The sequence below is a fragment of the Scyliorhinus torazame genome, chromosome 7 (genome assembly GCF_047496885.1).
Source record: "Scyliorhinus torazame isolate Kashiwa2021f chromosome 7, sScyTor2.1, whole genome shotgun sequence".
NCBI lineage: Eukaryota > Metazoa > Chordata > Chondrichthyes > Carcharhiniformes > Scyliorhinidae > Scyliorhinus > Scyliorhinus torazame.
Genome location: NC_092713.1, coordinates 267,556,726 through 267,570,639, shown reverse-complemented (window position 1 = coordinate 267,570,639; position 13,914 = coordinate 267,556,726). Strand labels below are relative to the sequence as shown.

The window sequence follows — 13,914 nt, the reverse complement described above, 5'->3', positions numbered from 1 at the left end:
TGTAGGTGGAGAGCTCGGTCCTCCATCTCAAGATTTTATCGTTTTTGATCTTGCCCTGCTGTGTTTTACTTTAAAAAACACATATATCTATTCAGATTTTTCAACAAACCCCCCCCCCCCCAACAAAAAGAAAGGAACAAGAACACAACAATCAGAAATTGTACATTGGATTTCCCCCATATACAATAACCCCCCATATAACATTTAAAAACATAAATAGGGAAAAAACCCCACCTTCACCCAAACGCCACCCCAAAAGAACCCCCCCCCCCTAACCCCCCCACCCTTGGGCTGCACCTGCTGCTGACCTCCTCCTAACGCTCCGCAAGATAGTCTAGGAACGGTTGCCACCGCCTGAGGAACCCCTGCACAGACCCTCACAAGGCAAACTTTATCCTCTCCAGCTTGATGAACCCTGACATGTCATTGATCCAAGCTTCCACACTCGGGGGCTTCGCATCTTTCCATAGCAGCAAAATCCTCCGCCGGGTTACCAGGGACGCAAAGGCCAGAATACCGGCCTCTTTCGCCTCCTGCACTCCCGGCTCGTCCGATACCCCAAATAATGCTAATCCCCAGCTCGGCTTGACCCGGGCGTTCACCACCTTGGACATAGTCCTCGCAAAACCCCTCCAAATCCCATCCAGCGCCGGGCACGACCAGAACATATGGATGTGATTTGCCGGGCTCCCCGAGCATCTCCCACTTCTTTCCTCCACCCCAAAGAACCTACTCAACCTCGCCCCTGCCATATGCGCTCTGTGAGTAACTTTGAACTGTATTAGGCTGAGCCTGGTGGAAGAGGAGGAAGAATTAACCCTACTCAGGGCATCAGCCCACAGACCCTCATCTCTCTCCTCCCCAAGCTCCTCCTCTCACTTGCCCTTTAACTCCTCCACCGAGGCCTCCTTCAGCTCCTGGTAAATCGCCGAAACCTTGCCTTCTCCAACCCATACACCCAAAATCACCCTGTCCTGATTCCCACATGCCGGAAGCAGCGGGAATTCCCTCACCTGCCGCCTCACAAACGGCCTCACTTGCATGTACCTGAAAGCGTTTCCCGGGGGTAGCCCAATCTTCTCCTCCAGCACCCCTAGGCTCGCAAACGTCCCATCAATGAACAGGTCCCCCATTCTTCTAATCCCTGCCCGATGCCAGCTCCGATACCCCCCATCCATCCTTCCCGGGACGAACCGATGATTCTCCCGAAGCGGTGACCAAACCGATGCTCCCACCTCGCTCCTGTGTCGCCTCCACTGCCCCAGATCATCAGCATCGCCGCCACCACTGGACTCGTGGTGTACCTTGTCGGCGAGAGCGGCAGCGGTGCCGTCACCAGCGCCCTCAGGCTCGTGCCCACACAGGACGCCATCTCTAGCCTCTTCCACGCCGCCCCCTCTCCCTCCATTACCCACTTACGGATCATCGCCACATTGGCTGCCCAATAATAGCCACACAAATTCGGCAGCGCCAGCCTCCCCCTGTCCCTGCTACACTGCAGAAACACTCTCTTCACCCTCGGGGTCTTATTCGCCCACACAAATCCCATGATGCTCTTGCTTACCCATTTGAAAAAGGCCTTGGGGATCAAAATGGAAAGACACTGGAACACAAAGAGAAACCTCGGGAGGACCGTCATTTTGACCGACTGCACCCTACCCGCTAGTGAGAGTGGCAGCATATCCCATCTTTTAAAATCCTCCTCCATCTGCTCCACCAACCGCGTCAAATTGAGCTTGTGCAGGGCCCCCCAACTCCTAGCTACTTGGATCCCTAGGTACCGAAAGCTCCTTTCCGCCCTCTTCAGTGGTAGCTCGTCTATCCCCCTTCGCTGGTCCCCTGAAAGCACCACAAAGAGCTCACTCTTCCCTACGTTGAGTTTATACCCCGAAAAGTCCCCAAACTCCCGAAGGATCCGCATGACCTCCGCCATCCCCTCCACTGGATCCGCCACATACAACAACAGGTCATCAGCATACAACGACACCCGGTGTTCCTCTCCCCCCCGAACCAATCCCCTCCATTTCCTGGACTCCCTCAGTGCCATGGCCAGCGGCTCAATTGCCAATGCAAACAACAAGGGGGATAAGGGGCACCCCTGCCTCGTCCCCGGTACAGTCGAAAGTACTCTCCGCCGGTTCATAGCCACACTCGCCACTGGGGCTCCAAATATCTTTCAATACACCCCCACTCCCGCCCGCACACCCCCTCATCCGCCAACAGTCCCACATCGAGGCGTCATAGCGGGCGCTGGTCCTTCTCCTCCCCCAACTCCAGCTCCACCCAATGCGGGGCGTGGTCCGAGATGGCTATGGCCAAATATTCCGTTCCCTCCACTTTCGGGATTAGCGCCCTACTCAAAATGAAAAAATCTATCCGGGAGTAGGCTCTATGCACGTGGGAAAAGAAGGAAAATTCCCTGGCCAGCGGCCTGGCAAACCTCCATGGATCCACTCCCCCTATCTGGTCCGTAAACCCCCTGAGCACCTTGGCCGCAGCCGGCCTCTTACACGTCCTGGATCTAGAACGGTCCAGTGCTGGGTCCAGCACCGTGATGAGGTCCTCCACCCTTATCAAGCTTCCTACCTCCAGATCCGGAATCCGACCCAGCATGCGTTTCATAAATCCGGCATCATCCCAATTCGGGGCATATACGTTCACCAGTATCACCCGCACCCCCTGCAACCTACCACTCACCATCACATATCGACCTCCATTATCCACTACAATATTCAGTGCCTCGAACGACACCCGCTTCCCCACCAGTATTGCAACCCCTCTGTTCTTCGCATCCAGCCCTGAATGAAAGACCTGCGCTACCCATCCCTTTCTGAGCCTAACCTGATCTGCCACTTTCAGATGTGTCTCCTGGAGCATAACCATATCTGCCTTCAGTCCCTTTAAGTGCGCGAACACCCGGGCCCTCTGGCCCGTCCCGTTCATGCCCCTCACATTCCAAGTTATCAGCCAGATCGTGGGGCTACTCCCCCCCCCCCTCCTGCCGACTAGCCATCTCCTTTTCTAGGCCAGCCACGTGCCCGCGCCTCCCGCACCCTCCAGGCGGCGGACCCCCCGCCCCGACTACCTCTCCTACTTCCAGCTCCCCTTTGGCCAATGCAGCAGCAACCCAGTTCCCCCCCCCCTTTCCCCCCTGCTAGATCCTCATCTCGCCATTTTGCTCCCCCCATGACACTCCCATAAGTCAGCTGACTCTTGCTGACCCCGGCCTCTGCCGCCATTCCATCGACCCCCCAGTGTGAGAATTCCCCCACCCCTTGGCAGTCAGTGTGCGCTCCTCTCCAGCACCGCCCTTCCCCCCGGCCCCGCCCCCATCCTTCCCTAACGCGGGAAAAAGCCTGCGTTTTCCTGAGCCGGCCCCGCCCCCTCTGGCGCAGCTCCTTTTTGCGGCCTTACCCCAACTCCCCATCCCCGGGCCTCCAACCCCCCTCTTCCTCCATGGGGCCCTGTCCCTCCAACACCGACGCCCACACTCTCCCACAGCCCCCACATCAAATCCATTCACCCATCCCCACCCAGCACTCAAACAACAAGAACATTGTTGTTCCCCAAACGTCGTAAACACAGTAAACATCCCCCCACAACAAACTCTCAATTTGAGTCCAACTTTTCAGTCTGGATAAAGTTCCATGCCTCAGCGCACGTTTCAAAATAATGGTGCCGATCTTGGAACGTGACCCACAATTGCGCTGGCTGCAGCATCCCGAACTTCACCCCCTTCCGATGGAGCACCGCCTTAGCCCTGTTGAAACCAGCCCTCGTCTTAGCCACCTCCGCACTCCAGTCCTGGTAAATTCGGATCTCCCTGTTCTCCCACCTGCTGCTCCGCTCTTTTTTGGCCCATCACAGGACACACTCTCTGCCCATAAAGCGGTGGAACCTCACCACTACAGCCCTTGGCGGCTCATTGGCTTTGGGTCTCCTCGCCAGGACCCGGTGAGCCCCATCCAGCTCCAGGGGCCTCGGGAAAGCTCCCGCGCCCATCAGCGAATTGAGCATCGTGCTCACATATGCCCCGGCATCGGGCCCCTCCACTCCTTCAGGGAGACCCAGAATCCGAAGATTCTTCCTCCTCGACCTATTCTCCAGGTACTCGAATTTCTCCGCCCACCTCTTGTGCAGCGCCTCGTGCGCCTCCACCTTCACCGCCAGGCCCAAGATCGCATTCTCATTCTCCGAGGCTTTTTGCCGCACCTCCCGGATCGCCGCCCCTTGGGCCTTCTGGGTCTCCACAAGCTTCTCAATCGCCGCCTTCATTGGCGCCAGCATTTCTGTCCTCAGCTACTCAAAGCAGCGTTTAAGAAACTCCTGCTGCTCCTGCGACCACTGAGCCCACGCTGCTTGGTCTCCACCCGCTGCCATCTTGCTTTTCCTCCAATGTCGCACAGCTTCTACAATGGCTTGGGCCTCCTTTTCGACGGAGGAGTGCCGAATTTCGGAGGCATGGAGGGTGCGGGAAAAGAATGCCATGGGCCTGCCTGCCTGGTTGAGGGTGGCGGCCAGAGCGACATCTGATGCATCGCTGTCGACTTGGAAGGGGAGCGTCTCGTGGACTGCGTACATCATGGCCTTGGCGATGTCAGCCTTGATACGGTCGAAGGCCTGGTGAGCCTCAGCCGTCAGTGGGAAAGCGGTGGATTGAATGAGTGGGCGGGCCTTGTCCGCATAATTTGTGACCCACTGGGCGTAATACGAAAAGAACCCCAGCCATCATTTGAGGGCCTTGGGGCAGTGGGGGAGGGGGAGTTCCATGAGGGGGCGCATGCGATCGGGGTCGGACCCCAGAACTCCGTTCTGGACCACATAGCTGAGGATGGCTAATCGGTTCGTGCTGAACACGCACTTCTCCTTGTTATACGTGAGGTTGAGGAGAGTGGCGGTGTGGAGAAATTTGGAAAGGTTAGCGTCGTGGTCCTGCTGGTCATGGCCGCAGATGGTGACGTTGTCCAGGTACGGGAAGGTGGCCTGCAGTCCGTACTGGTCAACCATTCGTTCCATCTCCCGTTGGAAGACCGAGACCCCGTTGGTGACGCCGAAGGGAACCCGAAGAAAGTGGTAAAGGCGGCCGTCTGCTTCGAACGCAGTGTATGGACGGTCCGCCATGAAAATGGGGAGCTGGTGGTAGGCAGATTTCAGGTCTACTGTCGAGAAGACCTGGTACTGTGCAATCTGATTGACCATATCAGATATGCGTGGGGGGGGGGGCAGGGTACGCGTCGAGCTGCTTGTATCGGTTGATGGTCTGACTGTCTGATGGTCGATGACCATCCTGTTTTTCTCCCGGTTTTCACCACTACCACTTGGGGTCTCCAGGGGCTGTTGCTGGCCTCTATGATACCTTCCCGCAGCAGCCGCTGGACCTCTGACCTGATGAAGGTCCTGTCCTGGGCGCTGTACCGTCTGCTCCTGGTGGCGACGGGTTTGCAATCCGGGATTAGGTTTGCAAAAAGGGAAGGCGGGTCGACATTAAGGGTCGCGAGGCCGCAAATGGTAAAGGGGTGGTAAGGGCCCGCCAAATTTCAGGGTTAGGCTCTGGAGGTTGCACTTGAAGTCCAGGCCGAGTAGCAAGGCAGCGCAGAGGTTGGGGAGGACGTAGAGGTCCGAGGAGGGGAAGATGGTGGCGCCCACTGGCCGCACGTGGGGGGTGCCGGGACAATAGCCGGGATTGAGCGGGCCTGGCACACTGCAGCAAAATGTCCCTTCTTGCCACAGGCCTTGCAGAGGGTGCTCCGCGCCGGGCAGCGCTGCTGGGGGTGTTTTGACTGTCCACAGAAGTAGCATTTGGGTCCCCCGGGGTTGGTTGGCTGCCGCGTGGCGCAGGCGTGGGGTTGGCTGGGGGCTGTCGCTGATGGGGAACAAAGTCCCGTACCTGAAAGTACCTGAACGTATCCGACCCCCGCTCCCCAAGTCCGGCTTTCTCCTTCAACACCTCCAAGCTGGCAAACCGGCCCTCCAGCTACAAATTCCTCAACCTCTCCAACCCCTTCCCTTTCCACCTCCCAAAGGTGGCATCTGATTTCGTCAGCTCAAACAAATTATTCCTGCAGAGAGGGGCCCATTTTGACACCGCCTTCAACTTAAAATGTTGAGGGAGTTGTCATTCAAAGTGGAGATGACCAGCGGGTTCAAAGAATGTTTTGCAGGAGCAAACAGCAGAGATGCTGTCATCAACGACCCCCACTCCATCCGCACCCAACTAACCTTCTGGTTCCCACCCCACCCCAACACCTTCTCTGCATTGGCCACCCAATAATAAAACATCAAATTTGGCATCACCAACCCCTCCGGCTGTCTATAACTCTGTAGGACACTCCTCTAAATCGGAGGAGTTCGCTCCGCCCATATTGAGACCATTGGGAATAGCTCTATCCCCCGAAAAAATGACCTATGTGGAAAAACTGGGAGCAATTGAAATCGCGGCAGGATATTCATCTTAATGGATTGAATGCGGCCCGCCAATTACAACGGAAGGTTGTCCCTCCTCTGTAGATCTGCCCTGACCCTGCTTGCCAGGCTAGTGTAATTCAATTTGTGAAGCCGCACCCAATCTCGATCCACCTGGACCCCTAGATACCGGAAATTAGTCCCAGCCAGACGGTGTGGAAACATCCCCAACCCAGCTCCTCCCCCTGAAGGGTTTACCATAAAATAGACACTCTTCCCAATGTTTAGTTTATACCCTGAAAAGGAGTCAAACCTCTGCAATAATTCACCCTGCGGAGGGACTCACTCCACATTGCCTCCTTTAAGATGGGTCCTCGTTCTTCCTCTAACCTGGCCTTCACTTATTCCACCGAAACCTGCTCTTCCCTCAAGATCCGTCCATATATCCCAGGCGTGCTGCCCTCCGACCCCGCGCAGGAGAGTATCCTCTTCAATAAAGTGGCTCTCATGATATCCCCCATAGGGGGCAGCACGGTGGTGCAGCGGTTAGCACTGCTGTCACACGGCACTGAGGTCCCAGGTTCGATCCCGGCTTTGGGTCACTGTCTGTGTGGAGTTTGCACATTCTCCCCGTATTTGTGTGAGTTTCGCCCCCACAACCCAAAGATGTGCAGGGTACGTGGATTGGTCATGCTAAATTGCCTCTTAATTGGAAAAAATGAATTGGGTACTCTAACTTTATTTAAAAAAAAAGATATCCCCCATAACTGGCCCAGGATCCCTTATATACAGCAAAAGGTTGTCCGCATAAAGGGACATCTTATGTTCCACTCCACTCCGCACAATTCCTCTCCACTTATCCCAAGCTCTCAGAATGATAGCCAATAGCTCGATTGCCAACACAAACAAAAGAGGAGGCATAGGGCACCCTGCCCCATCCCCTGCGCAGCCTAAATGACCCCAAATTCATGGTGTTAGTGCGCATACTAGCAGACAGAGCTTTGCATAACAGCCGCACCCATATGACAAACCCAGGACCCAGCCCAAACTGCGAAAAGATAGCTCCACTCAAACTGTTTTTAAAACATTTTCTGGGTCCAGAGACACGATTATCTCATCCTCTGGCCCCATCAATGGTATAATAATTATGCTGAGTAACTGCCTCACATTGGAAGACAGTTTTCTGCCGTCCACAAAGCCTGTCTAATCTTCCCCCACTGCCTCCAGGAGGCAGGGCTCCAACCTTAGTGTTAAGACCTCAGCCAAAAGCTTTGCAACGACATTGAGCAACAAAATCGGGCGGTACGACCCGAACTCTGTGGAGTCCTTATCCTTCTTCAAGAGTGGGAAATGGAAGCCTGTCCCAATGTATAAAAGCAAATTACTGCGGATGCTGGAGTCTCAAACCAAAGAGAAACTGCTCGAAAATCTCAGTGGGTCTGGCAGCATCTGTAACTTTTGACAAAGGGTCACCTGGAATCGAAACATTAGCTCTTTTCTCTCCCTACAGATGCTGCCAGACCTGCTGAGATTTTCCAGCATTTTCTCTTTGGTCTGTCCCAATATCTCTGGGAAAGAACCCCTTGGGACGGAGGGGCAGCTGGTTCAAGCACCGACTGTCCCTCCATCATCAGGCTCTGCCAGCAGTTCCCCATGGTCTGCACCATCGTGTCTACTCCCGTGGCAAAGCAGCACTTCGGCAATGCCCACCTGCAACTGAGGCAAGTCCCGCAGTACCTCGGCCATTCCCATCTGAGAGCAGGACATGTCCTGGAGAACCTCACCAAGGTCGGCCTGGTACTGGGTCACAGCCCCCGGCGAGTCGGATATTCTGCCGAGCCCCTCAGCCGTGGCCGTCACCAACTGCGCCCCGCCTTGGACACCTTCACTCATGGTGCCAACGCCGTGCACCAGGCTCTCCACTGCAGCCGTCTCCCTCGCAGTGTTGGCCTCGGTGCCACTCATTGCTGGCACCATCTCCTGTGTCCGTAGCCTCTGGGACTCCTCCAGTCAGCTATTGATCTGCTGGAGTGATGCTGACATCACCCTCTGAATGTCCCAGCCGCTCCCTAATGTCTCCATTAGCTCCGAGTAACCCTATGCCACAGGCTCAGCATCAGCTGGGACCTGACTGTTGTCTCGACGGGGGGGTTCCTGCCTCCACCTGATGTGCATCATCAGCGGTACGGTGCTCACCCGATTGTGCTCCCGAAGCCTGTCCACTAACATGTCCCACCACCGTGCGTGTGTCTGCGCTGGTGGAGGGTGGGGTCGACAGCTGTGCCATGACTATGGTTGCATCCTCAAGGCTCTCCTCTGAGGTGTTCTCCTGGGAGGCTGGAGAAGGGGCCGCCCAGGATGGGTCGGCGCTGTCAGCTGGAGGAACTGCGGGAGAATGGACATGTGGTCAGTGGGAGAGATGGGTCAGTCAGTAAGGCAACAGCAACTCGCATTTGATAGGTCCTCCGGGTGGAGTGTGGTATTTCCTCACCTCTGTGGTGTCCGCCAGCCTCCATGTGGGTGACCGCCCTCTCCTCGGCCACCCCAGTCTCCTCCACGGCACGCTCCTCAAACGAAATGAGGATTTTGGGAATTGGATGCTCCTTGAGGGGGTAGGGGGTTGGGGGGCGTTGGTGTCTACTCAATCGTGCTGCCACCGCGGTGTAGGTCGTTGATCTTTTTTCGGCACTGGAGGCCAGTCTTCCTGGTCACACTACCCGAGCTGACTGCCGCCACCTCATCCCAGGCAGCACTGGCTGCTTTGTGGCTGACACTAAGGGACCCTCGGGGGAAGAGGACATCTCTCCTGGCCTCCACTGCGTCTAGGAGCCTCCCCTGGTCAGCATTCACAAATCTTGTGGCCGGTCTCCTCGGCGCCATTATTGTAAGCTGGCTGGGGTTGGCTGAACAACTGCAGCGTAAGTGCTGCTCGACCTTGTTAACAGGGGGCTGGCAAGCGCAGTCCCGGCAAATCAGCTGGTAAGCCTTCATTTGCCCATGAGGCCATGTTAAGTGTCTAGTTCAGGTTCTGATCAATGGTAACCTCCAGGATGTTGATAGTGGAGGGATGCAGACACTCGCTTTGCATCACCAGGTAGGATGATGAGCTCATGCCAGCGCTGGTTTGTGCCACAGATTTGTTCAAAAGACCACTGCAAATGAAGCTAACTGAGCCTCGCAGCAACCTCAACAGCTGTGCACAGATGTGCACAAACCTCGGGCTCATCTGAAAAAGAATTTCCTTCTGCTCCACATTGGCCTTTCAATTAACTCGCTAATCGGCTTAAGGGGCCACTTATTGGTTTTGAGTGCTTACCCGGTTCCGTCCTTCCCATCGGCCCTTTGAAGATCCAGAACCCTCGGTGGCATAAGAATCCTGAGATAATCGCCTGGACCATCTGCACTGGCTCCCAATCCCACCTGCTACCTAAAATCCGACCCCATATTTACGACCCTCTTTGTCCACTGAAAGGTGGAAAGCAAACAATGTTTTAAGAAAGGGAATTTCAGATTTTCTTGACTAATGTATTTAAGGTTTGTAATATTACATATGATCATTATACCTGGTGGGGAGCACTTCTAGCTTGATCTTGTTCAGACGTCACCAATGAAGGGATTCTTAACTCTTTCTTCAGCATCTTGCATTTTCCTGCAATTATAACACCAATTTGTAAATAGCAAACGTTATTAATCCATTCGAACAACCTGTGCATATTACATTGTACCTAATATTTTGTGAACATTTAGGCATGGGATTACCGTTGGATTGTTTTACCTGTATAGGTGACACCGACAGGCTGATTTGCCTATCGCTAAGGTGCCCCCTGACTTCAGCCACCTTTCTGCCCATGGAGTAATTACCTCATCAGAAAATGTCTCTGATAACACATCAGTCATTTTTGCTGTTCCAGGAAACTTCCAAAAAAAGGCGGGAAAGTTCAAAGGCACAAATTAAGGCAGTGAACAGCATTTGGCAAGTTTTGTTCCAGATGCAAAGGAAAAAATTACTTTCCTCAGAATTGTTACGCTAAGCTCAACCCCAGATCAGTCAGCACAGTGGAAGTCTCAGTCTCCAGTGATGAAACATCTTTGTTTATTGGACTAATAAGAGAAGAATAATTTTTTGGAGACATCTAAAAATTCTCCAGCACTTAAAAAAATGCAAACTGATGCTCCATTTAAAATAAATGTGGTTGATGAGGACAAATGGCTGCTACCACTTGAAGTGAATGGTACAGTGGTCCAATTGAAGTTAGACACTGGTGCCAAAGCCAATTTAATCAGCATGACTGATTTAAAATGTATAAAAATTCAACAGATTATAAGAAATCACAAAATATCTCTGAGAGATTATAATGGTTCAAGCATTAAATGTTATGGTGCTTGTGACCTGATTGTGGTGGTGAAGAACAGTTTATTCCGTCCCATTCTGTATTGTTTCCGAGGGCTTGGATTCGTTATTAGGTGATCAGTCCTGTGAAGAATTAGTTCTAGTGCAGTTGGTATACAGCAGCCACAAAGGATTGGATCAACACTCCAACCATTTTGAGCAAGTTGTCTACAATTTTAGTAATGTGCTCACAGGTTTTGTTGCATTACCATTCACCTACAAGATACAACTCAAAGAGGATGCAAAACCTGTGATACATGCACCAAGAAGAGGACCTGCACCTCTTTGGGCTCGCCTCAAAAAGGAGCTAGGCAGAATGACAAAATTAAAAGTAATCAGAAAGACAGAAGAAACTGCCAATTGGGTAAATTCCATCGTATGTGTAAAGAAAAAGAATGGAAGGGCAGCACGGTGGCGCAGTGGGTTAGCCCTGCAGCCTCACGGCGCCGAGGTCCCAGGTTCGATCCCGGCTCTGGGTCACTGTCTGTGTGGAGTTTGCACATTCTCCCCGTGTTTGCGTGGGTTTCACCCCCACAACCCAAAGATGTGCAGGCTAGGTGGATTGGCCACGTTAAATTACCCCTTAATTGGAAAAAATTAATTGGGTACTCTAAATTTATTTTTAAAAAGGAGAAGAATGGTGATATTCGCATATGTATGGATCCTAAAGATATTAATGAGAAATCAAAAGAGAACACTACAAAAACTTGATGCATCTCAAGGTTTCTGGCAGCTAAAGCTAGAGGAACAAAGTACGAAGTGCTGCACTTTTTATATGCCATTTGGATGGCATTGCTTTCTGAGAATGCGTTTGGCATAATTTCAGCATCAGAAACTTTTCACCGTGCCATGGAGCACATAATCGAAGGAATCGGAGATGTACATGTGTACGTGGACGATGTCTTCATTTGGGGCTCAACCATAGAAGAGCACAATACGAGGTTGCTTAAAGTTCTAACGAGCATCAGGAGAAATGGGCTGAAGCTCAACAAGCAAAAGTGCCAATTTGGAGTAAATGAGGTCACATTCCTCGGTGACAAGCTCTCCTCGCATGGCATTGAATCTGACAAGGACAAAATCCAAGCAATTCTCAACATGCCAAAACCACACGACGAAAAACCATCTTGAGAGTGATGGATATGATCAATTTTATAGGGAAATTAACTCTAAACCTGTCCGCAAAAACAACACACCTACATGATCTCCTGCACAAGACATCAGATTTCACTTGGACTGAGCAACATGAGCAAGAGTGGAAGAAGGTCAAGACTTCACTAACCACCGTTCTCACATTCTTTGACTCATTTAAGCAGATTAAAGTGTCAACAGACTCGCCGAACGATGGTCTTGGAGCAGTTCTTCTGCAACTCGAGCATGACGATTGGAAACCAGTTGCATATGCATCACGATCTATGATAACAACAGAGCAGTGGTACGCTCAAATCGAAAAAGAATGCCTAGGTTTAGTTGTAGGCTTGGAGAAATTCCACGGCTACACGTATGGTCTTCCGCCTTTCACAGTTGAGACTGATCATCGTCCTTTGGTTAACATCATCAAGAAGAATCTCAACCAAATGTCTCCGCACATTCAGAGGTTGATGATGGAATTACAACACTATGACTTCAATCTCATCTCCACACCAGGAAAATATTTTTTCTTAGCAGGTGCATTATCGAGAGCGCAGATACAAATTATTAGTAGTGAAATTGCTGAAGGTGTAGATCTGCATGTCAGTCTTATTTCCACACTACTACCAGTATCAGATACAAAACTACGTGAGATCTAAGAAGAGACCAGGAAGGATCAAACTCTTCAAGAGCTGATGAGGGACATCAACTCACGCTGGCCCAGAGGTCAATGTATGGAGTTCTACAATATAGGATCTGAATTCAGTATCATTAATGGAGTGGCACTTCGTTTGAACACTATAGTTATACCTCCATCTCTTCACAAGAATGTACTTAAGAGGATACATGAAGGATATCTTGGGATTGAGAAGTGTAAATGGAGAGCTTGTCGCTCTGTTTACTGGCCAGGTATAAACCAGGATATTGTCAGGATGGTCAATTGTTGTGACACATGCCAGACGCATCGTTGCAAGCAAACACAAGAACCGATGCAAATATCTGATTTACCCACGGCACCATGGCAGAAAGTAGCTCTGGATCTTTTTCACCGACGAGGGAAAGATTATTTAATGATCATAGACTATTTTCCAAACTATCCCGAAATGGCTCTCCTGTCAAGCATAACGGCTAGCAGTGTAATACTGCACACCAAGTCAATTTTTGCTAGATACGGAATTCTTCAAGTCATCGTGAGTGATAACGGTCCTTGTATTACCAGTAAAGTGTGGTAACACTTCGCAGTCACATATGATTTTCAAAAAAAAAATGTTTATTCAAAGTTTTTCCAACAAAAATTTTCAACCAATTAAACCCCCCCCCCCCGTAACAGAGAGAAAAGAACAGAACAGAACATAAACATATCAATCAAACATAATACAGAACTTATACAATGGGTTTCTCCCGCACATATTAACCCTCCCATATGCTTTTTTTTTACAAGTACCCCATGGAAAACCCCCTCCCCCACCCGCCCACATACCCCCCCCCCCCCCGAAAGAGACACCCCCCTCCCCTCCCCTCCACCCCCCCCTCCCTCCCTGGGTTGCTGCTGCTGACCGACCTCATTCTAACACTCCGTGAGATAGTCTAGGAACGTTTGCCACCGCCTGAAGAACCCCTGCGCAGACCCTCTCAAGGCAAACTTTATCCTCTCCAGCTTAATGAACCCTGCCATGTCATTTATCCAGGCTTCCACACTGGGGGGGCTTCACGTCCTTCCACATGAGCAAGATCCTCTGCCGGGCTACCAGGGTCGCAAAGGCCAGAAAACCGGCCTTTTTCGCCTCCTGCACTCCCGGCTCGTCCGCCACCCCAAATAATGCCAGCCCCCAACTTGGCTTGACCTGGACTTTCACCACCTTGGACATAGTCTTCGCGAAACTCCTCCAGAACCCATCCAGTGCCGGGCACGACCAGAACATGTGGGCGTGATTCGCCGGGCTTCCCGAGCACCTCCCGCATCTGTCCTCCATCCCAAAGAACCTATTCAGCCT

The 13,914-nt window shown here is 52.1% G+C and overlaps 1 protein-coding gene across 2 annotated transcripts in view; it reads right to left on the bottom strand.

The window, feature by feature from the left end:
* The window catches only part of LOC140427021 (cyclin-dependent kinase-like 3), a 325,265-nt gene that overhangs the window by 12,398 nt on the left and 298,953 nt on the right, over positions 1-13,914 (bottom strand). For both annotated transcript variants that reach the window (XM_072512424.1, XM_072512425.1), the window contains exon 12: positions 9,966-10,051. In XM_072512424.1, coding sequence (XP_072368525.1) covers positions 9,966-10,051 — 86 coding nt within the window. The remainder of the gene's footprint in view (positions 1-9,965; positions 10,052-13,914) is intronic.